The sequence below is a fragment of the Sardina pilchardus genome, chromosome 5 (genome assembly GCF_963854185.1).
Source record: "Sardina pilchardus chromosome 5, fSarPil1.1, whole genome shotgun sequence".
Taxonomy (NCBI): domain Eukaryota; kingdom Metazoa; phylum Chordata; class Actinopteri; order Clupeiformes; family Clupeidae; genus Sardina; species Sardina pilchardus.
In genome coordinates this window covers 14,276,674-14,302,115 of record NC_084998.1, presented here as the reverse complement: position 1 = coordinate 14,302,115, position 25,442 = coordinate 14,276,674, and the positions used below count along the sequence as shown (strand labels likewise).

General features: G+C 41.5%; 2 protein-coding genes across 4 annotated transcripts in view; both read right to left on the bottom strand.

Annotated features, from left to right (window-relative positions):
- The window catches only part of cadm2a (cell adhesion molecule 2a), a 262,700-nt gene that overhangs the window by 121,329 nt on the left and 115,929 nt on the right, over window positions 1–25,442 (bottom strand). The gene's annotated exons all lie outside the window — the stretch shown is intronic.
- LOC134079526 (uncharacterized) overlaps window positions 4,329–25,442 on the bottom strand; it is a 28,748-nt gene continuing 7,634 nt past the window's right edge. Inside the window, exons 6-15 of the mRNA XM_062535614.1 lie at window positions 24,765–24,848; window positions 14,331–14,477; window positions 14,151–14,226; window positions 13,683–13,883; window positions 13,522–13,590; window positions 9,347–9,418; window positions 9,095–9,154; window positions 8,827–8,895; window positions 5,935–5,964; window positions 4,329–4,950 (exon numbers count right to left, since the gene is read on the bottom strand). Of these exons, the coding sequence (XP_062391598.1) occupies window positions 4,739–4,950; window positions 5,935–5,964; window positions 8,827–8,895; window positions 9,095–9,154; window positions 9,347–9,418; window positions 13,522–13,590; window positions 13,683–13,883; window positions 14,151–14,226; window positions 14,331–14,477 (936 nt within the window). The 5' untranslated portion in view covers window positions 24,765–24,848 and the 3' untranslated portion in view covers window positions 4,329–4,738. The remainder of the gene's footprint in view (window positions 4,951–5,934; window positions 5,965–8,826; window positions 8,896–9,094; window positions 9,155–9,346; window positions 9,419–13,521; window positions 13,591–13,682; window positions 13,884–14,150; window positions 14,227–14,330; window positions 14,478–24,764; window positions 24,849–25,442) is intronic.

The window sequence follows — 25,442 nt, the reverse complement described above, 5'->3', positions numbered from 1 at the left end:
GGACCGAGCATCGAGGAATCGAGGAGGGATGTTGAGAGGCACCAAGTGACTGGTCACGTCGAGTAGCTCCAGACTTAGACGCGAGGGGCAGAAATGATGTTCTGTCTGTGACAGGAGCCGCTCTCATCTGCAAAATCACTTCTGACATTGGCAGGAAAGAGTGAGACAGAGAGAGGCAGGCAGGCAGGGAGAGGTCAAATCACATTACAGGAGGTACGGAGGTAAGTAATGCAATTTATGCACGAGGGCTGCATTTGTTTACTGACCCTTACACGATAAACCTTCACAGGCCACCGGTCATTTCAGCGAATGGCACGTCAACCGTGACACGATTGGTAGCACGGCCGCTCCAATTAGCCTTGTACGCTAACGTTTTCGCGGAAATGAACCCTAGAAGTCGGGCAAGGTCAGCAGGGCAATGAAAGCTGCTTTTAACGATCTTCCCCATAACCTTCCTGGACATTTACCGCTCTCGCCATCAACCTTGGACAAGTCCATTTAGTAACGCGTCTAAAACGTGTCTCATCTTCTCTGACACTTCTTATCTTGGGCTATAAAGGAACGTATATAACCATTATCTTTTATCACGCAGCGCATGATAAAGATAGTCATCAAATATGTACAGTCTTCAATTCATTTTCATTATGGCCGCTGACATTGAATTAGAATGGCGATAAAAAAAAAAGGACCCACACGGAAACTGTGCTCCATTCAGGCCCATATGTTATTGTGCTATTATCTTCAATGTCAAGAGGACGTTGTGGGAGAACACCGCCGACAGGCCGAGGCGAAAGACGGAGGAGCGGACGGAGGGGCTGGCGGCCGAGAGTGACAGAAGGGCAGTTTCCAGGGGCACCTCGGAGGGGGTCAGGGGCTAAAAGGCTCGACCCGCACAGGTGAAGACGCTACGGCCAGTTTTGCAGAGCCAAAATAGCAGCGCGGCTCCGGGAAGACAGGGTGGTGTGAATGAGAAGAGGAGAAAGACAGAAAGAGAAAGTGAGAGAGAGAGGGAGGGAGGGAGAGAGAGGGAGAGAGAGAGAGTGAGAGAGATAGAGGGAGAGAGGGAGAGAGAGGGAGGGAGTGAGAGAGAGAGAGATGGAGAGAGAGGGAGGGAGTGAGAGAGAGAGAGAAGGAGGGAGGGAGTGAGAGAGAGAGAGAAAGGGAGAGAAAGGGTGATCGAGGGAGAGAAATGAGACGGGGACACAGATACGTGCCAACAGGATCTCAGAGGGAACAGGATAGACTTCCTGTCAGCTGATCTGGCTATCATGACCCCGTGGTACTGAGGCTATTTAAAGCTACTCTGATTGGCATCGGCTGCTCATATCTTGGTCATATTCACCCAACTTAGCCATGGAAGGAGCTCACCCCTCGCCTTCTAGTACACTTCCTGCATGGGAAATAATTAGCAGACAAGCATACCAGCATCTTTGAACGTTCCCCTGATATAGCCGGACATGACTTGCTGTTGATTAGTGGTGTAGTCTGCGTGATACACAGGACTACGCAGTATTCACACTTAAAAAGCATCATCATCTCAGTATACCTTAAAATACACTTAAAATAGGCAAGAATACATATTAACATTTGGGGCTGATCACAGTATACCCACGACAGTTAACTTCTACATCACAGTATATCCACTACAGCAAACTAGACTACACCACTGGAATAAATAGAGAGAGAGAGAGTTGTTGATATAGTCGGACGTTTGTGCTGTTGATTAAAAAGAGAGAGTTACTTACAGTACCACAGCTACGTCTGTGATATGTGTCTTTCTGCCTCTCGTTGTGTGAAACTAAACTGCAGTGGTAGGGGCATATAACAACCTGACAGCCACACTGAGAGAGGGCATGAGTACAAATTATTACTGCCATTATATTAGAGCGGGCATGTGGGCATGTTGGCACTCAGTTGGCGTGGCCCACGATGAAACGAGTCCGGATCAAAGATCTCCTTTGTCTTGTCCTGACAGGTGCTTTAATCAGATGAAACATTTTTTTTTTTGTCATTTATGCAGAACACAATTACAATCAGGCTCGGTCAACGGCCGCCTCTAAAGGCCCGAGCTGACACACGATCGACAAATCACCACCATCGCTTTTTATACACGCACACAGACACAGACACAGACACAGACACAGACACGCATACACACACACACACACACACACACACACACACATGCGCGCACACACACAGATGAATGGTTTGGCCCCATGGCTACATTCATTTTTGTGTTACACTGAGGTTGTGACAAAAAGGACATTTTTCATGAGCTTGTCATCTCAACCACAAATCCCTGTCAGGGTTCACTTAATCGGACGTGTTAAGCAAATCGAAAGTGACCGGCAAAATTAACGAGTGAAAAGACAGCTGACAGACCATGTTTCACAATCCCTATTACATTTCTCTTCTACACACACACACACACACACACACACACACACACACACACACACACACACACACACACACACACACACACACACACACACACACACACATACTGGTTTTTATTACTTAGTGGGGACACCTGTCAAAATAGGTGCTATATGGGAACCACTGTTTCCAGAGGTGCTACAGGCCTGAAAAAAATCAGGCATGTTTGTTTAAAATGATCAAACAGACAGGTCACCTCAAATTAGTGATACACTCGCAAAAAGTTTCCTGACCTGAATTTACAGCCACATTTGGGGACCAGCAAAATACGCCAAGATATTGTGATGAGTGGGGACCTCATTTACATAAACACACCTACTCTGATAAAATACAACATACATGGGGACCTTATACATGATGGGGACCAATCTCATTATCATAATGACACACACACACACAGTCAAGATTTTGGGAGAGGTGGGGACACATCTGAAATTTGAAGCAAATCTATTGATAAGCCTAGAAAAACAAGACAGATCATGGACACCCACTGCAGACCCTCACGATCATTGTGCTTGTGCGGCCACACGTACAATAATGTGCTTGAAATGTTCCTTTTGTGAGTTTTCTTTCCCTCATTATAGGTATCCTGTGCAACCAGAACAATTTGCATCATCGTAGGGACGAAAAGTGTGTGTTTTTTGAACCTTTGCCTTTCAGTAAATACTGGTTGTTGAACATTTTTGTGCAAGTTTACTTTGTTTTTTTGTAATTTCACCAACATATCAAACAAACAGGAAAACAGTCATGTAAATCAACAATAGTAAACTATTACAATAACCACAAACCCAATGTTATTATACAATAATGTAGCCCCGTCAAAGCAGTTCCTATCGTGGGTGACTAGTTCTCCAGAGCTCCATTTTTGACAATAACTCAAGCCTACAGCAATTCTCAATCAAAGCTGGGGTGCCTGATTGACAGCATCTCCCCCCTATTCCCTCCCTGTCATAGAAAGTTTTACATGTATTGTTTCCTGCATGTCTCTGATGCCAAAGAATGTATAGTATCACAATGCTGCTCCGTGACATGGTACATCAAATTGTTGCACAGTATGAGTTTGTATACTATATTGCCAATATTGGGTCACTTGCCTTGACGCCCCTAATGACTTAAATGACATCTTATTCTTAATCGACAGGGCTTAATATGATGTTGGTCCACCCTTTGCAGCTATAACAGCTTCAACTGTTCTGGGAAGGCGTTCTATGAGATTTAGGAGTGTTGTGATTATGGGATTTTTTGGCCATGCTTCCAGAAGCGGATTTGTGAGTTCACACACTGATGTTGGACTGAGATGGCTCTCATTTTCCGCTCTAATTCATCCCAAAGGTATTCTATCGGGTTGAGGTCAGGACTCTGTGCAGGCCAGTCAAGTTCATCCACACCAAACTCTGAGATCCATGTCTTTACGGACCTTGCTTTGCGCACTGGTGCACAGTCATGTTGGAACGGGAAGTGGCCATCCAAACTGTTCTCACAAAGTTGGGAGCATGGAATTGAACAAAATCCATTGGTTAATGCTGAAGCATTCAGAGTTCCTTTTACTGGAACTAAGGGACCAAGCCCAGCTCGGGGATGGCCCCTTCCTATTCCAACATGACAGTGCACCAGTGCACATATACAAATAATATAAAATGTGACAAGCCTCACCTGACGACCTAAGAGAGGTGAGAAGTGGACAGATCATAGACACCCATTGCAGACCTCCACCTTCATCTTTCTTGTGTGGCCACATGTATGATGATGTGCTTCAGACTTTTTGTATGTGTTTTTCATTAGGATTTACTTTATACTTCATACCCTAAACAGTATTACAACACTGTAATATACTCGCTTTGACTTCTCAACTTCTGCCTTTATTCACTCCAAGATCATTACAGGAATGGCAGGAATTACAGTTTTCTTTTGAGGGAAACAATTACTTCTGTCCTACACACAGACACACATAACTTCAATAGGACAATGCATAGCAAGCTGAGGTAGAATAAAACATCCGTTGTGAAGACCATACAAAGGAACTTAAGACGACACGGAATACACTCAGCTACTGCAAAATACTTGAGGCAAAATAAAAATGTCACTTGTGGGAACCAATTAAGGTGAGGTAGGATAAAACATCAGTTGTGGGTACCAACTGATAGATTTAAAAAGAAAAAAAAAAATCATATGCTATAAACTGTACCCATAGCTTACGTTACGAACACTCTCATGAGATGCCTAGAATGGCTTCTCTCTGCATTACTTTTTCTCTCTACTATTATTCACTCCAAACTGATTACAGGAAATTCAAGAATTACAGTTTTCTTTTGAGGGAAACAATTCGATTATGCACAAAAAATTTGATAGCCTGCCAGTTTCTGTTTTTTAAAGCTGTGGGCTCTGCTTCTAAGCATCTAACACAGTCTAGTTTTCCTGGGACACGTAAAGATTTAAGAAAAGTACTCAAGTGCTTTTCTATTGCTTCCACTTCCTTCGTCTCCCATTTTCTCTTTGGAACAAAGTGAGCTGTCGAGAGAGAAAGAGAGAGAGATGAACAAAACTTGATTCCAAAAAAAGTCATATTAAAGGTTCACTAAGCATGGTGGGATCAAATTACTTCTGTTGATGTTTGAAGTAGAGGTTTTGGCAAAATGGCAGCGAACTTTCTTTTCAGTAAACTCTGTGTACACAAACAATGATCTCAATGCTCTAGGTCACGTATAGAGACCCTGGTGATACTTCAAACAAGGTGTCATGTTGTGTCGAGCCTTCTTAGTGTATTAAAAATGGCAATTTTGATCATTGTAGTGTCCCTAACACTATTCAAACAAAAGTGTCGTGGCACACTCGGAACTTCAAGATTTTTATTGACCAACGTTTCGGCTTACCCCTTCATCAGGGTCATTTTCAGTGTCCCTAGCACTACCATTAAAAAGGCCATTCGACCCGAAAACAGCAATACAGTTTATCTTAAAAGGTTGCATTTTATGCTTTAAACTCAGATTTAGATACAAAAAGGACAGACGTAGCGCTTGGACTTCGGTGCAAAAACACATTTGGAATATTCTGCTAGCATGTGGAAAAAGGTTTTATGGTTAGATAAGACTAAGATGGAACATTTTGGAGACTAAGATGCGAATAACGTAGTTTAATATGAAAAAACTGTGAAGTGTTCCTTTAAATAGGAGAATTATCGGAAATCTTAGTCACTTTTAAACATGATGCTAGCAGGCGAGATGCTAATGGTCTAATCCGATTCAATGATCCATGCTAGGCTGGAGCTAGCAATCATTAAGTAATGAAACTATCAGCCTCATAACAGCATGATAAACTTATGGATAATATAGCCTGTTTTCTACCAGGAGCACAAGACAATTGCCATGAAAGTTTGTTTGGGGCAAGAAAAAGTTATGCATAGTGCAAGAAAGATTTCCATTCTTCAAGGACACACATTTTTTATTTTCACACTACTACACATTACTATTCAATTAATTTATTTTCCTTCCATACCTTTAGGACTTGAAGTGTGACGTGGCTTCTCTGTAAAAAAAAAAAAAAAAAAATTGCAAACATACATTACCACTGAGTGAGGGCTCATGGCTTTCGGAGGCACATTCAGAAAAAATAACTATTACAATCACCATACCAACAAATTTCAAGACTGCAGCCAAGAACGCTACAGTAAGCAACAGCATACACCCTAAAGCTGTGGGGGTTCCTTTCATCATTACAGAGGATAGCGTTTAAGAGGGTAAATGAAAATATTGAAACACAGTGATCAGAACAAAAAATCCAAGGGGCAGACCAATAGAGAGCCGAAGTCCCGCCCCTTCCGTTTGCCTCCATGGGACCTATCTTTGGATTTTTTTTTAATGGCAGTCAATGGAGAAATATAAATTATTTTCTGGTCCCGATTGTCTTGTGCCTTGAATTACCAATATGATGTTAGTCAATTTTAATGACAATTTTTCATGTAAAGACATTTGAAAAGTATGTCGTAACTAGTGAATTACAACATTGTGAAAGATCGTGTTTCCAACGACTACAAACCTGCTACAAACACAGGAGTCGCGTCAGGGACGTCAGACCAATTCACAGCCACGGGCGCCAGTAACAGGTCTTATTTGAGCTTCCCCCTTGCCGATGAAAATATCATGAGTCAGAGGATTAAACACATCAGATAAGTTGTATTTCATTCATAGACTGTACAAACACTACTGTTAAGTGACCTAGCTGGCAGCAAGATGTAACCGCTAACTAGCATAATAGCTAGCTAACTAGCCAGCCTCTCGTTTGCTAGTTGGTGACGTTTGAGACGAGAGATGTAGTCCACTGAACGGGTTCGCACAAAACTTACATAACTTTTAAAGTCTAACGAAAAACAGAACTCTATTAATGTGAAAAATTATCTTTTAACCCTCTAACCGCCCAAGGCGCCGTACGGCGACAAGCAACATCACTGATTAAAACAGACGGTAGATCCGAGTAGGGTGACAAATCGCCTTTGTACTCTCCACCACTAGTTGGCAGACATCCAGAGCTTCGATTCAAGCCCAAATTCGAGTAAAAAAGTTTTCAGGAAGTGCCTGTATTACTCGCGAGAAACAAAAAAAAAAGACGCATTTCCTGTTTATAACGCGGAAGTGAAATGCGCGATCGCTATGCACAAATTGAAGCAGAAAAACGGCAAATGTTAAAAAACAAAGTCGTGTGTTATGAAGCCTTGGGTCTGCCATTCACCTACTCTGATTCTGAAGGAGAATATCTGCCTTTTGGAGATTATGATCGGTCGTTCCTTGGCAGTGACAGTCAAGATGCGTCTGTGAATGGAGGTGGGTCTGTGCGTGTGTACGTCAATGTTTACTTGCAGCAATGTTGACCAAAGGGTTCAAATAAGCATGGTGTGCTTGGTGCCAGTGATTACCATGTCAATTACAGACACTATCATCATGATTCAGACAGCAGGTCTAGTAAAAATAGGGCTCTGAAGAACTACAAAGTCATCCGCGATAGGAACTGATTTGAACAGGCTACTTTATTATATAGTAACATAGGGATTGTGATAATACTAATAGTTTTCAGTATTTACTGAAATGTGCATAATTTGACGCTATTGCCATCCTGTGACGTCATAATATGCAAATTAGATAAGTAAATTTACTCCCTTTAGAAACTTTAGTTTATACTCAATGATTTTCACATTTACAGTAGGACTTTATCTCTGACCACTTTCAAGCCATGGCCTTTTGAATTTTTTATGCAAAAATCCAAAAAAACCCGGGCGGTTAGAGGGTTAAATTCCCACACATCATATGTGAAATGCACGGTCCAACTCGAACGGGACCAAAGAATAATTGTTATCTCTCCATTGACTCCCGTGCATAAAAAATCGTGAAATAGGTCCCATAGCCCGGAAGTAGAAGGGCGTGACTTCGGCTCTCTATAGAAAATCCTCAAACTATGACCGTCAAATCAGCTGAGGTTGCCATGGATCAAAAGGATAGCGTTTCAGAAGTCACCCATCTCTAAAGGTAACAAAGACGTGTCAAGACCACATAGAAGTGGTGTAGCTTCCGCCACATAAATGGCCATATTATGCAATGAATTAGACAAATCTTATTTATTTTTGTAAAGCATACCAGATTTGTCCCGTTACTTCAAATGAAATAGGCCTAACTCTCTCCTTATAAAAGTTGACTTCTTTTTATAATATACCGTTTAAAAACCTGGCCAGATAGTATTGAGCTCTTTTAGCTCTGTTTTCTCTAACCATCTTTATACTGTAGTTCACTAGCTATCTTGATGACTATGGGCGTAAGTCAGTGATCGAGGGCAAGTATAGGCGAAACAGATGATAGGATCCAGAACTGTCAATCACCTTTCCACGCTCACCCTCACCCACTTTTCCTCTTTTTTCTGCTTCAATTTGTGCAAAACTATAGCCTGCATCACACTGTACTCGGTTCTATCTTCTGTTTTATTCAGTAATGACGATTGTCGCAATATTGCGACTTGGGCAGTTAGAGGGTTAAAAGTAATTATTAACGTAATAGGCTACTTTAGTAAGCAAATAACTAAATTGAAGAGCCATGAATTACAGTGTTCTGACAAGAAGTTACATTCAGATTTGCAGAGTGTGGTTATCATGCTAATCTGGATTTAAGAGCAATTTAGCCCATCACCTTTAAATTATTCCTCTGCGATATTTTTAAATTGGTGAACATGCAGAGGGCGGCTCAGAGTGGGACACAAAGAGTCAGCACGGCAGAGGCTGCAGGTATGCATAGCAGCACGGGGGCAGGGCGGGCATATAAGATTACACATCATTCAAGTAGGACAGTGTACCCGTCAGGACCAGTGTACTGTACTTTCAGACATTTTAGTGATATTTTCCTTTCCTACCTTTTGGAAATGACATGGGTCCCAGCTGTTCTGTATCTTGCAAGGATACATCGGGAAGTGACCCGACATCTACAAAACAACAATAAAAATGTAAAACATGAGCTTAGCTTACCTAGATCAAGAATATTCACTAACTACAGAGGGGTGTTGGAAATGTTGTGACTGAACAGGTCAGGAGATGTGAGCATTGTAGCTGTAAAATGTCTGGCCTTGGCCCTGGCACACATATTTCTCATTTCACACATTCAGTGATAATTTCCTTTCATACCTTTTGAATGCTGCAGCTGTGCTGTATCTTCCAATGATACATTGGAAAGCAAGCGGACATCTACACAATAACAATAAACATGTAAAACATATGATTTTCCTTGGACTTATTCCAAACTTTCAAGATGCCTAGTTCAAGAATATTGACTAACAACTACAGAGAATAGGGCGTTGGGAATGTTGTGACTAAACAGAGAGTGAGCTGTAAAAGGTCCCGCTACGGCCCTGAAACACTGATATTTTCCTTTCATACCTTCTGGAAATGACATGGGTCTCCGCTGATCTGTATCTTGCAGGGATATCTCTGAAAGTGACCCGACATCATCTACAGTACACAATAACAAAACACCACTCACATAAAACGAGCAATTTTTCAGAAGAGACCATATTTCCCTTGATGAAAGTGAAACCATGAGTTTTCCCACATCTAAACTTTGGCCAAAGCTTTCAGAAATAATTGTTTTCAGTGACAATTGTTTCCAAGCATGCTCAGATGACGTGATAGACAAGGTGCTGTTACTCACCTGTCCATCATCGTAAAGCCTGATTTGATTGGTCCGCCAAATTTTGATTTTGTCCGCCGCATAGTTGCTCCACAACAGAGCTTTCTGACCTTAAATGTTGTGGGCGGGACTAAGTTCGGCTGACGCCCAGGCAACTGCACTCAGGCACATTGCAAACATACAACATCCATGCATTCCAGAGAAGTGACTTGGTCCCATCTCACACTCTTTGTTTGGTTGTTATTTGGTGAATTTAGTAAATAAATCCATATTTTCTTTAAAAATCCAACCTTGACTCCCTTTTTTGTTCTGGCCTTACCCCTTGGTCATAACACTTGGTACATAGATGCATTACTTCGTCCTGGGGATGCTTAAAAAATGTGGGGACCTTTGACCTATTAAAGAAGCAAGCTAACCACCAATCTGTCAACCAATGGTCACAAACACAAGACAAATGGCCAATCCCACAAAAGTATTGCAACAAACCAGCTAGCTTATCTTAGTTTGCGCTACATGCTTACCACCCCCCCATCACAAATTATCCAAATACTCTAAACTAACCTAGGCATGGTCTAGGTTGGCTTATCCCTTTGAGTGTGAACTTAACCATAACCTTAAAAACCCTAACCAACATACCAAAAACCTAGGCACCGTGCACAGTGAGTGAGCGAGTGAGCGAGTAGAACTGGCTTCTAGAGTAGATGGTCAAGGATCAAACCGGCAACCCTTCGGCTATGTTGCAACTCAAATTGAATGTCATGTTTAGTATTGTTGTTAATGTTAAGCACATTGCGTTTGGATTTAGATTGTTATATCATTTGAATACGAGATACATAAATACATAATAGTTTCTTTCTTATTTGATGTACCGCGTTGTTACAAAGAGTGCAGTAATACAGTAACATTACCCACAATGCAGTTAATTGAATTGATGTCAGTGACGCACTAAGTTTCGTTTTTACAGATGCTATGCCTGTTACATGCGTGATTCATGCAAGTAAAGAAAACCTTGTTTGAAGCCGTTGCAGTTTGCCCATTTATTTGCTGGCTAGTCAGATATTACAGAACAGGCTACAAGCCCGAAGCCCTAACCAGTAGGCCCCAATAAGGAGCACTGCGTTGGCCGGGAAACTGCTTGGAAGGCAACTATGCTAACCACTATACCACCAAAGCAAATAAAAACAGAATGTGATAATATACAAAGTTCCAACTTTTTCTGATTTGGGGTTGGTAACGGACGATATGTAACATATGTAATGGACGACATACTGTTCGACTATACACGTTCTAGATGGTAAAACGGCCCGAAGTCCATTAACCAGCTTATTCCACTGTTGCCACTTGCATTGTGTTCATTTCCTGTTATAATGTTAACGTTTTAATCTCTAAAACTATGGTTTGTAGAACTACTACTTTCCGCCACACATCAACAAATTTCTCAACTTGCAGCACAAACTGCTGTTACTAGTTCGAAATAGATGGTTGCTATGGCCAAAGGCCAGTCGTTAGTTCCATCTCTCCACTTCCTCCACCACCGCCATCATCTACTTCACTGTCAGCAGATGACTTTGCAACATTTTTCACTGAGAAAGTTGCTAAGATAAGTGCTCAGTCTGATGATCCTGTAAGAAGGACTCTGCCTGGTGTTAGCATGATGCCATCATTGGACTTTTTCTCTCCTCTTGATGAGGAAGCGGTCTCTCAACTGCTTCAGCGAAGCCGTCCTACAACATGCCCTTTGGATCCTGTCCCGTCTACTCTCCTGCAGTCTATAGCACCCGCTATTATACTAGCAGTCACACATGTATTTAATACTTTACTCAGTTCTGGAATAGTCCCTTCTTTTAAACAGGCAAGAATTACACATTTACTGAAGAAAAGTACACTTAATTCAACTGATGTGAAGAACTACAGACCTGTCTACCTTCTTCCTTTCTTGTCAAAGGTTTTGGAGAAAGTGGTCTTCAAGCAAATGTGTGACTTCCTCTATCAGAATACCTACTAGACCCTATGCAGCCTGGTTTCAAGAGTGGTCATTCTACTGAAACTGCTCTTCTATCTGTGACTGAAGCATTGAGAGTAGCTAAGTCCTCTGCTCAGTCATCAGTGTTAATTCTGTTAGATTTATCTGCAGCCTTTGATACGGTTAACCATGACATTCTCCTTTCTACACTATATGAACTGGGAATTTCTGGGAAAGCTCTTGACTGGTTCAAATCTTACCTTAAAGGGCGTTCTTTTAGCGTGTCTTGGCAGGGACAGATATCAAAGTCTCATGACCTCACTACAGGAGTCCAAGGATCAGTATTAGGGCCCCTCCTTTTCTCTATTTACACCACTTCTTTAGGTGGGATTATTCGCTCTCATGGATTTGAATATCATTGCTATGCGGACGACACTCAACTTTTCCTATCCTTCCCACCTGAGGACTCTAGTGTTTCCCATCGGATCTCTGCATGCCTGAAGGATATTTCAATCTGGATGAAGGATCAGCACCTTCAGCTTAATCTTTCAAAAACTGAGCTCTTGGTGTTTCCAACAAAAACTATTCCAAAAGCTATTCCCCAACAGATCAACATCCAGCTTGATTCATCCTCACTGACTCCAACTAGATTGGCACGCAACTTGGGTGTCATAATTGATGACCAACTTACTTTCTCTGAGCATGGTGCCTCAATTGCAAAGTCATGTCGGTATACCCTGTACAACATTAGGAAGATCAGACCTTATCTGACAAGATTCCACTCAGCTTCTTGTACAGGCAATGGTTATCTCCAAGCTGGACTACTGTAATTCTCTGTTAGCTGGCCTACCTGCTTGTGTATTAAGACCACTACAGTTGATTCAGAATGCTGCAGCACGACTGGTCTTCAATCAGCCAAAGAGGACACATGTAACCCCTCTCCTAGTTACTCTCCACTGGCTCCCTATAGTAGCCAGAATTACATTTAAATCTCTCACTCTGGACTATAGGACACTAAAGAACTGAAGTAGCTGGGAGCAGATCCAGTCAATCACGATGTACATTCCCAACCGCCCATTGCGATCTTCTGAGGAGCGTCTGTTATGTCGACCAACCATACATGCTAGGTCAAAGTGTAGATCCTATTCTTCTTCAGTGGTTCCGTGTTGGTGGAATGAGTTGCCCAGTGCTCTCCGTTCCAGCAACAGTTTTGGATCTTTTAAGAGGGGTCATATTTGGTCATACTTAAGGCATATTTGTTTAATATGCACTTAGTCTTCTGAGCGTTTGTTATGTGTTATGGTTTGTATAATAGTATTGTTTTGTTATAATTTGTCCATTGATAGAATTTGACATTTATTTTGCTATTGTCCTTAAATTTAGCCATACCATGCTATAGTTATTGTTATCATATAATTAATTGAGTGACTTATTTGATTGCTATTCTCATTTAATTGTTTTATTTCTCATTAGGTTAGTGCTTAAAATGATTGTTTTATTGATAATATTGCTATTCTCCCTATTTTGTAATTGTTCACTGTTAATTTAATTTGTATTGTTATTATTTATTTGTATGTCGCTTTGGACAAAGGCGTCTGCTAAATAACCATAACCATAACCATCTCTCCTTTTGTCAAGCAGGCATATCTTAGTGATTTTTCAAAGCTAAGGTTCATCAGAATCCTATTTTACTTAGCCTACATGTCATCCAACTAGCTAAAATCCATGTCTGTCATATGCTACAATGTTACCATGTTCTAAACATCTGTATTTTACAGCTTGGATGCAATGTGACCGTTCATTTAAACTTAACAAGTTTGGCGAATTAATATACAAAGTAGTACGCCCAACAAATTGGATCTATTTCAAAGGTGCGCAAATAAAAGACGGTTAACACATGTTCTAAATTACGCAGGACAATGGGGAAGTCAACCAAGCAGTGGAATAAATTTATGTATGTACCTGCTGGTTGGACACCAATGTCCTCGTGTTCTTCATCCTCCATTCCCTCATCTAGCAGCTGAACTTTCTCTGCAAAATGAAACTTGATATCAGGAAATCATGAATGGGAGACCATTCTTGTCTAAACATACAAAATATGCATGCTAAAGTATTACACATACCGTGAGGTTGAATTTCGATTTCATCGAGATTTTTTCCTTTGAATTCCATTAGTCGGCCTTGTTCAATAGACATCAGCACCTTTCTGATTTTTGCGAGTTGCAATGTTCCCTCTGGTAGTCTGTAATATTCTCTGTGCACAACGAGGTCATGTCCTAGGAAATTAGCCAACTGGTCCATTTCCGTTTCCGTCATGTTAAGTACTGTAGACAGAGTGGCAACAAAAAAGTATGGGTTGCCCCTCTGTATGCCACACTTTTCTCTTGAGCTGACAAGTAATTCTAATGAGCTGACCATCTTTGGTGTCAGAAGTATGGGGACTTTGCGTCCACGTTTGCCTCTAGTTTCTATTCTTGAAAAATGCCGACAGAGCTGTTTTTCTGTTTCACTTAAAGCCCAGTCTATGTCTTCGTGAGGATCAGATTTGTTTCTTAACATGAAGGCTGACAAAGGCATAGAAGAAACTTCACCCTCTCTCCTGATAATGATAACAGAAGAACCTTCCGAAGAACTGGATTCTTGATAATCAGGAATGGAGGACTTCATCTGCAGAGTCACATTCATATAGATATTTCATTTAGAAAACAAATCAAAAACAATATTTCATGTCCATACACACCCTCACAGACTCACTAAACTAACTCGCCCACCTGAATAGCCTTTCTTTTCATTATGGGTGGCGGCATAACAGAAGAACCTTCCGAAGAACTGGATTCTTCAGAGGAAGGAATATAATCTTCATCCTCATCTGGAGTAGTTTCAGTGTAGTCCTCATAGGCAATAATGGTTGACTTCATCTGAAAAGTCATATTCATATAGATATTTTATTTAGAAAACCATTCAAAAACAATTGTACAATGTTACAATGATTTTAATTAGGTAGACATGGCTTTTGCAATACTAAACTAGAAAAGCACTCAGAGCGCAGACCTCCGCCTGTATTGTTCTTCCTAGGTTGTCATACACTGCTCAAAAAAATAAAGGGAACACTGGTTCATAGGAGTATAGCATCAAGTCAGTCACACTCGTGTGATATTGATCTGGACAGTTATGTAACAGAGGTGGTTGTGAATCAGGTTGACCCGCTTTGATGTCAACGAAATTTACTGCAGGTGTACTAGAGGGCCAACTGTGAGACGACCCACAAAACAAGAATGTTTTTACAGGTGGTGGCAACTGGTAATTTTTCCATCTTCATCCCTCTTGACTGATTTTTCACTAGTTTTGCATTTGGATAGGGTCAGTGTTACTACTGGTAGCATAAGCGAGTATCTGGAGCCTACAGAGGTTGCACAGGGTAGTCCAACTCCTCCAGAATGGCACACCAATACTCGTCATTGCCAAAAAGATTGCCGTGTCTCCCATTGCAGTCTCAAGAGCATGGAAGAGATTACAGGAGACAGGCAGTTGCTCTAGGAGAGCAGGGTAGAGTGGTAGATGGTCGTTAACCCAATAGCAGGACCAGTATCTGCTCCTTTGTGCAAGGAGGAACAGTAGGAGTTTTGCTAGAGCCCTACAGAATGACCTCCAGCAGGCCGCTGGTGTGAATGTCTCAGACCACATTGTCAGAAACGGACTTTATGAGGTTGACCTGAGGGCCCGATAGCCTCTAGAGGGACCTGTGTTCACTGCCCTGTTCTGTGCATCCCTCCAAGGGTATGCCTCCCCAGACCATTACTGACCCACCACCAAACCGGTCATGCTGAATGATGTTGCAGGCAGCATAACGTTCTCCATGACATCTCCAGACCCTTCAATGTCTGTCACATATGCTCAGGGTGAACCTGCTCTCATCTGTGAAAAGTACAGGGCACTAGTGTAAAACCTGCCAATATTGCATTCTATGGCAAATGTCAATTGAGCTCCACAGTGCTGGGCAGGGAGCACAGGTCCCTCTAGAGGCCATCGGGCCCTCAGGCCACCTTCATGAAGTCTGTTTCTGGCAGTGTGGCCAGAGACATTCACGCCAGTGACCTGCTAAAGGTCATTCTGTAAGGCTCTAGTAGGGCTTCTACTGTTCCTCCTTGCACAAAGGAGCAGATACTGGTCCTGCTACTGGGTTAAGGATCTTCTCTCCTAGAGCAATTGCCTGTCTCCTGGAATCAATTCCATGCTCTTGAGATTGCAGGGGGAGACACAGCAGTCATTTTGGCAATGGAACGTATTGGTGTGCCAATCTGAAGGAGTTGGACTACCCTGTGCAACCTCTGTAGGCTCCAGATACTGGCTTATGCTACCAGTGGTAACAATGACCTTATCCAAATGCAAAAGTAGTGACAAATCAGTCAAGAAGGATGAAGATGGAAAAATTACCAGGTGCCACCACCTGTAAAAACATTCCTGTTTTGGGGGTCGTCTCACAGTTGGCCCTCTAGTACACCTGTAGAAAATGTTGTTGACATCAAAGCAGGTCAACCTGATTCACAAACCACCTCTGTTACATAACTGGCCAAATCAATATCTCACAAGTGTGACTGACTTGATGCTATACTCCTATGAACAGTGTTCCCTTTATTTTTTTGAGCAGTGTACATTTGAACCCAAACTATGCAGATTGCCACCACGTGGCCATACCATGCCATTACACTACTAAGCAAAAAACATAAACGGCTCCTGAATCTCGACGGTTTTACGGATCAAATTTCATCGAAATCCATCTATCACTTTGTGAGTTATCTTGCTAACAGACAGACAGAGAGACAGACAGACAAACAGACACAGACAAACAGACCCCGGTGAAAACATAACCTCCTTGGCGGAGGTAATAAAGCTGTTGCTATAATGATTGAAAGGGTAATGATGTTGGTCACTATGGTGGTTGCTAGCAGGGTGGGAATTTTGTAATTTTAGGGGCAAGGCCATTTGGCCTTCACCTTCTTTTGCTTTTTAGGGGCACCAAGGCCACATGACGGGGCACAAAGGCCACTGAATAAAATTTGATGGGTTTTACATTTCAGGATTATCTCGACCAAATACACAGACCCGCTAGCCGCTGTAGGCTTTGAGAAACACTAACGCAGCCTCAAACTTCTTTAAGTTGAGGCCCGGTTACGGCAGACTTTGGGTTCATAGGGCCCACCTACACGTACCTCCACCCCACCCCCATCAAATCATTAAGGTCATCATTATCACAACTCTTATTATGCTATATTTTTAGATATGCACTTTCACTTCAAAGCAGTCAAAGTAAAGTGCCAAAATTGTTCACAAAAAGTTTGTGAAAACTATGCACATGCACATGTCCTATGCACATCAGGTCTGCTTTACTAATGTAAGATATAATTAATAGTTCATTGCTTTTGCATGGTTGCATGAGAGATATTTCTGAAAACAACAACTATATGGGTGCTATTGTTTTGGGATGTTTCACTCATGCAAGCATCATAAGTCGTTTTCAGACAGGTTTTCTGCAAATTCTGTTATAATTGCTTGCCGCATTTCTGATGATAGCGGACATTCAGACATGAAGCATAGGCTATAGCGGAATGTACAGTATACGGCCACCTGTTGTTCACATCTAATTTTGAATTTCCGTTAATTGGGCTTTGGTTTGCTGGGCAGATAATGACGGCTGATAAATGCAGCCGCATAACTATGTGTTGTGCAGCTGTGCATGCCTGACAGCGGAAGAGTGTCGTTTTTACACCGGGAGTATGGAGGCGTCTATAGCCTTGCTGCATTATCTGCAGCATGTTAGAGATGGAACTATTCTGTGACATTAGGGTGCTCATCACTTGCGCGGATTTCCCCCGCGCTTACATTCACACAGCAGCTGTGGCGGCAACATTACGGCAAAAATATTTAATTATAAGTATAGTTATGGTTTATAATGAAGTTTCATTTGAATGCCTAAATGTAAGGATTCAGTAAACAATACAAACTTTTGTCTATGGTAAACGGCCGTGCAGATAGGCGTAAATCTGGAGATCTTTAAATGAAAGGCTACAATCGTCTGACCGTGTTTTAATTTGACTAAACAATACTCAATGCTAAACAATGTGTTGTGCAGTCTCTGCTCTGTTTGAATGGAAGTTGCGAGAATCCACGCTGCTCTATTAAATGTTAAATAATGAAATGTTAAATATGTTACAATAAACATTTTAAAATGTTAAATAATGAAGCGGAGCTTTGCCATCAACGTTATCGTTTAGTTTCAGTTTCTGTCGCGCAAACGCACACACGCATGCATTCAACGAACGCCCATACCTCCGCTTAATTGACCATTCGCAAAAGCCGCGCCCCCTAGTTATTGTTACTACGCCCGTCAAACAAAAAGGAACAGACGTTCTACAGGGCTCAAATGCGCCCAAAATGTATTAGAGTGAGCCTGAAGAAAAATCCAGGTTGCACTGGTGCACCTGACGCTGCTTGGGTGAAAGCATACATTTCGCAAGTTTCATTGTAGACTATTCCTGCAACTTTACCAAACAGTATAAACCACCTCTCCTGGGCCCTCTTTCTCTCGCTCTCCCCCTCATGCGCGCTCACTGGACACCCCCCGCAACATGCTGTTTTAATCATAAAACATTCACAATCGTGAAAGAAAATGACGCATAGAAGACGACTAGCTACAAGTCCGGTTAGCATCACAGTATGCTGCACAATTTTGATTAAAACAATTGCATTCACGTTGACTGATCATAGTGTTTTTCAACTCCAAGACTGGAGACTGTTTTGGATTAATGCAGCAGGGTTCAGATGCAAAACCCTCTAAATCCGTCTGACCTTTTCTTTTAAATGGACATTTTGTATCAGGCTCCTATAGGGTTTTGCATACGAATCAATATTTCAGACCAGAAGATTTTTGAAGCTTGAATTAACTTACAGCCTAGGCCTATGTGAAGCATTCACTCACCATTATCTCATTTTTTAACAAAGTGGCCAGGCTTTTGCATCTGAACTCTCTATGGCACGACAGACAGGGATGCAATATGCAGGGGAGGGATGTTCGATGTAAAATGTTAAAATAAGCACAGACGGGAATATTAGCCTACAGCAATCGAGTCGTAGGCTACGTGTACCGATAGAAACCGATCTTGCAGTAAAATCAGCATATTGTGGGCCAGTAAGTTCCTGCACTGCGGGCAAATAGCCCACGTTTTAAACTGGGATTGGGACCATAAATACACAGTAGCGTAAACAATGCCAGATAGCTAAAAGTTGACGATCAACTAGCAACCACCACCCGAGAGCAAAACGCATCATCCCCTTTGTTATGCATGGTTAGGTTAGTGCTTGGTAGATTGCAAGTATTTATGACTTTGCAGACAGCAAGTGATTTGTTGGTATGTTGAGCACTGCTTTCACAATGCTAGATGAACCACAACTGTTACGTTCAGTATTACAGATTTTATAGCCTCTAATGACCGTCAACCTCTTGCTAAAAATGATCTGTGTGGATAGCAACATTATCAATCAGTGCAGTCAGGCGAACAGCTAGCTGCCTGCATGTCCTGGATATTAAGTAGGTTGCTGATCAGTTAGTGTTCTAGCTTTAATACTTTCATATTTAATGCTATAAAGAACCACAACTGTTAACTGTTAAATCCAGTTTTACAGATTGCGTGTACTTAGCTACTTACTTATTGATTAATATCATGCTAGGTTTATTGCTTACCTTCGAGCAGACGTATACCTCCAAGCAGTTTCGTACAGGTATTTTTCAACACTTTGTCACGGTAAAATGTCATTTTAGGTAGGTAGCTAATTTAGATACACTAGGTGTGGGTGCTTGTGTTTCTTTACGAATCCGCCGTAGTGTGTAAAGAGATTAAGTGCCACATACATGTAAGAGGGTGATAGAATTAACTTTCCAAATTAGCGACACTAAGTGCCACATAGGCTACTGTAGGTGATGGGTGTCGTTCTGATATGGAAAGTTATGAATCTTTGAGACATTTAGTATTGAGGTCTCCCACGCCGCTTAATCCATTGTAGGCATCTTTCCACTTGGATTTTGGGCTTTGGAAAGGCGAAAAAAACGCCCCCTCCCTCTAAACTTTTGGGGTACCTGGTGTATGACTTTCTCGTGCCATAGGCGCATCATTGCACCGTCTTGCAGAATTCGCAATGTTTGACGGGCATCCTTCTACTTTGTTACCGTTGCTGAGCTACGATTGGACAATGGCCGTTCGAGGGCGTGGTTTTGCGAACGGTCAATTGCAATACGGAACAAGACCTTTTTGTGTCAAATACGGGACGATTCTGTATTATACGGAGCGGCTGGCAATCCCTACAGGGGCACAAAGGCCACTGTGGCCTTACAATGGGTTTTTATTCACAGGGCATGAAGGCCAAAGCGTAGGGTAACGGCGGCCATGGCCGCGGTATAATTCCCACCCTGTGGTAATTAAGATGGTTGCTAGGGTGATGCTAGGGAACATGTGACGGTTGCTATGCCAAATAAAGCCTTTGCTAAACTGGGTGGTAGGTTAATCATGTTACTTATTATGGTGATTGCAAGGTTGACAGGTCGACATTATATTGGTGGTTGCTAGGGTAATTAAGATAGCTGCTAGGGTGTTACCAAGATACAAATGGTGAATGCTATGCCAAAAAAGCAGTTGCTATGGTGATTGCAAGGTGTACATTACATTGCTGGTGGCTAGGTTATAGCTAGGATAATTATGACCGTTATTATAGAGTTGCTAGGGTACATATGGTGGTTACTATACCAAATAAAGTGGATGCTATGCTGGTTGATAGGGTAATCACTAGAGATGCGCCGATTGCAATTTTGGGTTGATTCCGATTTTTCATAGAGTTTGACCTGCCGATTCCGATTTCATTTCTTCTAACCAACACCACACACACAAATAGTTATTTTATCTCTTTTATTTAAAGAGACCCTATGCAACTTTATCATAGTCATAAAATCACTTAGAAATCGTTGTTTTGCTTGACTGACCAGTTTTATCAAAAACAGTAATATTTCCTCCCGCCCCCAGTGTCCCTATCCGCTATTGCAACCTTGCAGTTTGTTCAGGAGGCAATCGCTCCTTGTTTACATCTGGAAAGCTGAGACGCGTAAGGAACAAGAAGAACCACGCTTGCAATTTATATATAGCCTATATGTATAAATATACACGCTAAAGCTGTCAGGGAAGCTCTGCAGAGAAATATGTAAGCATAAAACAAGCGAAAAAAAAAACGAAACCGGAGATGAAATCGCCAATCCTGCATAGTTTCTTTTTAATAGAACATGTAAATATAGAAATGTATAGGGCCCTATGAAATCAGTTTTATTTTTTCCCAAATTCCGTTTTTTCGGATTTCTTTTTAGCGTTTTCGGATTTTTGCTTTTCTTTTTACTCCTAAGCAGTTTTGAAACTCAACAAAAAACCCTCACAATTTAGTTAACAGTTAACATATTCAGCAAAGCACATTCAAAATGCATCCAAACATTCAACAACTCATTGGCCAAAAATGAGTTTCAATTAAATGGCCATAACTAAGCGGTAAATCTAGATCCAAAAGGGCACTTTTATTATGTACAGTAACTGAAAATATATTTTTTAACAACTTAAACTACAACTACATGATGGTAAGGCACTTGGTAGGCCTATTGAGCTCAGTAAAAGACTTGTCAGTGAGCAGTACTGTACTACTTGCTGAAAAAATGCATTGTTTTTATCAATCTATCTATTTATTTATTTAAGTATTCTAGGCTAGTAGAATATTTGTAGAAACCAGGTCTATGCTAAAGTTTCATATAGCCTGGCTGGAGCTCCAGGGTTTCCCGCAGCGCTTTCCTGCTAAGGCGGCCGCCTTAACAACACAGGGCTGCCGCCTTAACTAGCGTCTTCAATAAATAAATAAATAAATAAATATATTATGTATAGTGATATTCGCCGTATTACTCTGTCATGTTTTCTCCCTGTCATTCCAAACCGTAGCCGCTAGTCTCCCTTCTCTGTAGAACGCATAAAAAAAGAAACCTTTTCAAATCGAGTTGGCCTATGCGCACAGGCGACGCGCTCATTCAGCATGAGTATTTGATATCAGGTGCCAATGCCACGCATATCTCAGAGTGACTGCGAACACAAATAGCCTAGCTCGATTTGACGACTCTCACAGGAATGGTTCTCCGTTGAATCTACCAAATGTATGGGATGAGCGGCATAACACTTTGGAGCGCTTTATCTTTTTTTTTTTTTTATCACTCGTCTACTATGAATGCATAGCCCACTGCATCTTGTAATTGGTTGTGACAAACACTTGTGCCATCTAGCCTACAGCTAACAACAACTCGTGACGGCTATTCATTCAGGTGTTGTAAAATACTGAAATTGTCTGAGGTTTACACAGGCTAGTTTAAACTTTAAACTGTAGCCTCTTGCCTCCCATGCCAGTTTCATTCATCCCGACCGGGCGGGACGCACGTTTCCGTTTTGTAGAAATAATTCCTGAATGTTTTTGTTCTGAGATGAACATGCAACTGTATTTGACAGATGACAGATTTGGTTGCTAGTGACAAAATATTAGCGTTCAATGCGGTACGATCTCGCTAATTATGTTTTTAAAAGCATTAAAAACGTTCCGGCCCTCTTAGGCTATATGAGCAACAGGCACGCACAATATACAGCTTCAATCAAAGCTTAAGCCTACTAAATCACAATTCACTAACTTTACCATAGCCTACAGTCGCAATGTTACATTTTCATACAGTTTCATCTTTATTTCATGGTATATTCTAAAATAGCCACCATTACAAATATTCTTGGTTTTAATAGAATATTATAATATTGACTGGCTTTAAAATATATACTATGGTGCTATGCTGAGCAGTGCAAAGGTTTTGAAAGATACAAAAGGCCCTGTATTGGAGTTGTAAACTTAAACTTTTAAGTTATAATATTGTCTAAATTGTGTTAATGATGTTTAATTGGTTGCTGATACAATTAAATCACACTTTGAATGTGAAATCCAGGTATATTGCTGTCATTAGTGTCAAAATTCAACATTTTCAACATAAATGAAATGCTGACAGCCTACTAATTTTTTACTTCAGCTGACCTCTTTGTCTTAAAGTAAATCAGAAAAGAAGTTATTTAGACAAGTGTGTGTTAGACTGCTCCTGTAGCCAACAATGCCCTCTCTACCCTTTGGGAATTGAACCGTTATATGATCCTTGGTGATGTAAATTATGAAAACCTCTTTCTTTGGTTGGTCTTGATGCGGCCTTGACTCCTTTAAGACTCGGTCTCGACTCAGACTTGCTTCCTAAAAGACTCGGTCGTTGTCACTCGGTCTCGGCTGCAGTTAAATCAATGGTCTCGACCCCCCCCCCCCCCCCCCATCATAGGGCAATGCCGGCGATGCGGCGGCGATGCGGCTGCGATGCGGCGGGGACGCTACGGCGACGCCCCCTTCCCCTGGACAGACACCACCTTAACAAACAAATTTTCTGGGGGAAACCCTGAGCTCCAAGCGGTTTTGTATAGCCTACAGACTTGTTTACAGCTCTTCGAGTCAAGGTAAAAAAACATTTCTGGTACATAGCTAATATAGATACAGTTATGGTTTGGGTGCTTGCGTTTCTGAGCGAATTCGCTGTCTTAGTTTGTAAATAAATTAATATTAAGTGACGCATACAGCATATATGCAAAAGGGTGATAAGACACGTCGTTCCGATAGCTTTGTTCTAGAGATGAACTTTCGATTTCATATGGTCGCTGTGTCTTTGAGGGTCCAGTCAATTGTGATTGACAAAACTTACAAAACAGTTGTTGTCCAGACTCAGAGAAGTCGTTGGGGAATTGTTTACCCCGATAATTAGCAAACAACTGTCAGTTGTGTTGCACTTGCCACCGTTGGCTGGCTTAAGAGGAGCCACTCGCTTCGATGCATCCATCAACGAACTCAACGTGAACTTGAATATTCGAGACGGTTACAAAGTTAACATGTTTAGCAATTACATATTTGGCCACGGTTTAGGTAGAGACCTTTCTGCGCTTGTTGCTTTAGACTGATACACGAGAAGGAATAATCATTTAAAAGGTTTATTGAACGTGTCAACAAAATATCTGCAAATTCCGGAATTCTCTTTCATAAGAGAATTCCGTTTTCATGTGCAGATTCCGTGATTCCGTCCGCGTTCTCTGCATCGCGGAAATTATAGGGCCCTAAATGTAATCAACTTATCAATAATGAAATGACTGTTAAAGAAATGGAACCGGTAAATGGAACATAGCCATTCCATTATTAAGGTCATTAAATGTCTTTCTTCTTTAAGTCTAATCTAGTCTTAAGTCACAATCGGTTATCTACGTTCAGCTGCACTTGTGGTTCAGCTGTAGGCACGCAATTAGCGGTGGGGACGGGCGGTCATGAGCAATGTTTACGTAGCCTAATGAAGTGACAGCTTAGTAAATTCTACGAAATATGGCAAAGCACAGCGTTCGCTGCATAGAAAAACTCGGTAGCCTATTAGCGCTTTCTTTGTAGCCCGACATCCAGCCCTGAGTGACCTGGTTGCTAGCTTCTTCAAACTTTGCAAACTAAGCTGGGTGTTGTTACATTTGCAGCATGCGAGTGCATTTGACCGGCATAGAATCGGCATGTCTCATCGGTGCATCTCTAGTAATCACATTGGTTTCTATGGTGGTTGCAAAGTTCACATTAAAGTGGTGTTTGCTAAGTTGGGAGTTCAATGGCGTGTCAAAGTTATGTAGGATAAAATAAACTGATAGAATTTTAAAAAAGCCCCAGCATACACTAAGCTTAAGTTGATGTCAAATAAAATATTGTGGGAACCAAATGAAAGCAAAGATCACATATATCGTAAAACAAAAGGGAATCAACTGTATGCTAAAATCTGTACCCATAGGATACGTTACTTAGGGCCTTAGGCTAGCTACGTAGTGCTAACAAACACACAAGCAGCCTCTCTAAGAAGATGGAATCGTTTCTCTCTGCATTACATTTTACTCTTCAAGAGGGATGAACTAATTGAAATTAGTGGCTAACTAGCAATAGTTTACATACAGCTCAAGGAGATATGCTAGTGACCAGAACGGTAGCCGCAGAAACTAACCAACAATAACAATACTACTTCCAAAACAGGCAAAGACTGATTATGTTACCTGAGTGGCACATGTTGAGAGATCACTGGTTGGGAAATCACTGGTAGAAGGCACATTTTCCAGGCTGCAAGTGGCATCCTCACCCTTGATAAGAAGAGAAAGACATGTACACAAAGTGTTAACATGTATGTTATGAATAGACTGTCAGTCATACCAACCTTCTAAACACTTTCACCTTGCACTTATTTCTAACATCATTCTATCCTTGCATTTCAATGATCGCATTAAATTTTGAGGGACCAGTTTCTAAGCAGCGGCGGAATTTTACCTGCTCCGGTTAGTTACTGAGCCGAAAAGTAAACGGAGAGCGCACTCTAATCAGGACACCTAGTAGCCTAGGTAATATCAGTCCGCCGCTGCCATTGCTTATATGCCTACTACCGACTTCAGGGAACAAAGTATAACTATTGCAATGCAATGCAAGGGTAGTTTTATTTGTAACAGTATTCCATCAACACAGACATTTGCATATATTTTATATACCTGAGGTGCACTGTGGAGTGGGTAAAACTGTTTTTACTGGCAGGCTAACACACTGTTGACTTGCAACTCTGCAACTAGAAGGACAGGACAAAACAGTCTGCACTGATAAATATCACGCTTGCTAACTTGAAAATGAGGTCCTATGTCTAGAATCCTGAACCACCCCATTAAAAAGGCACGGAATACACTCAGCTA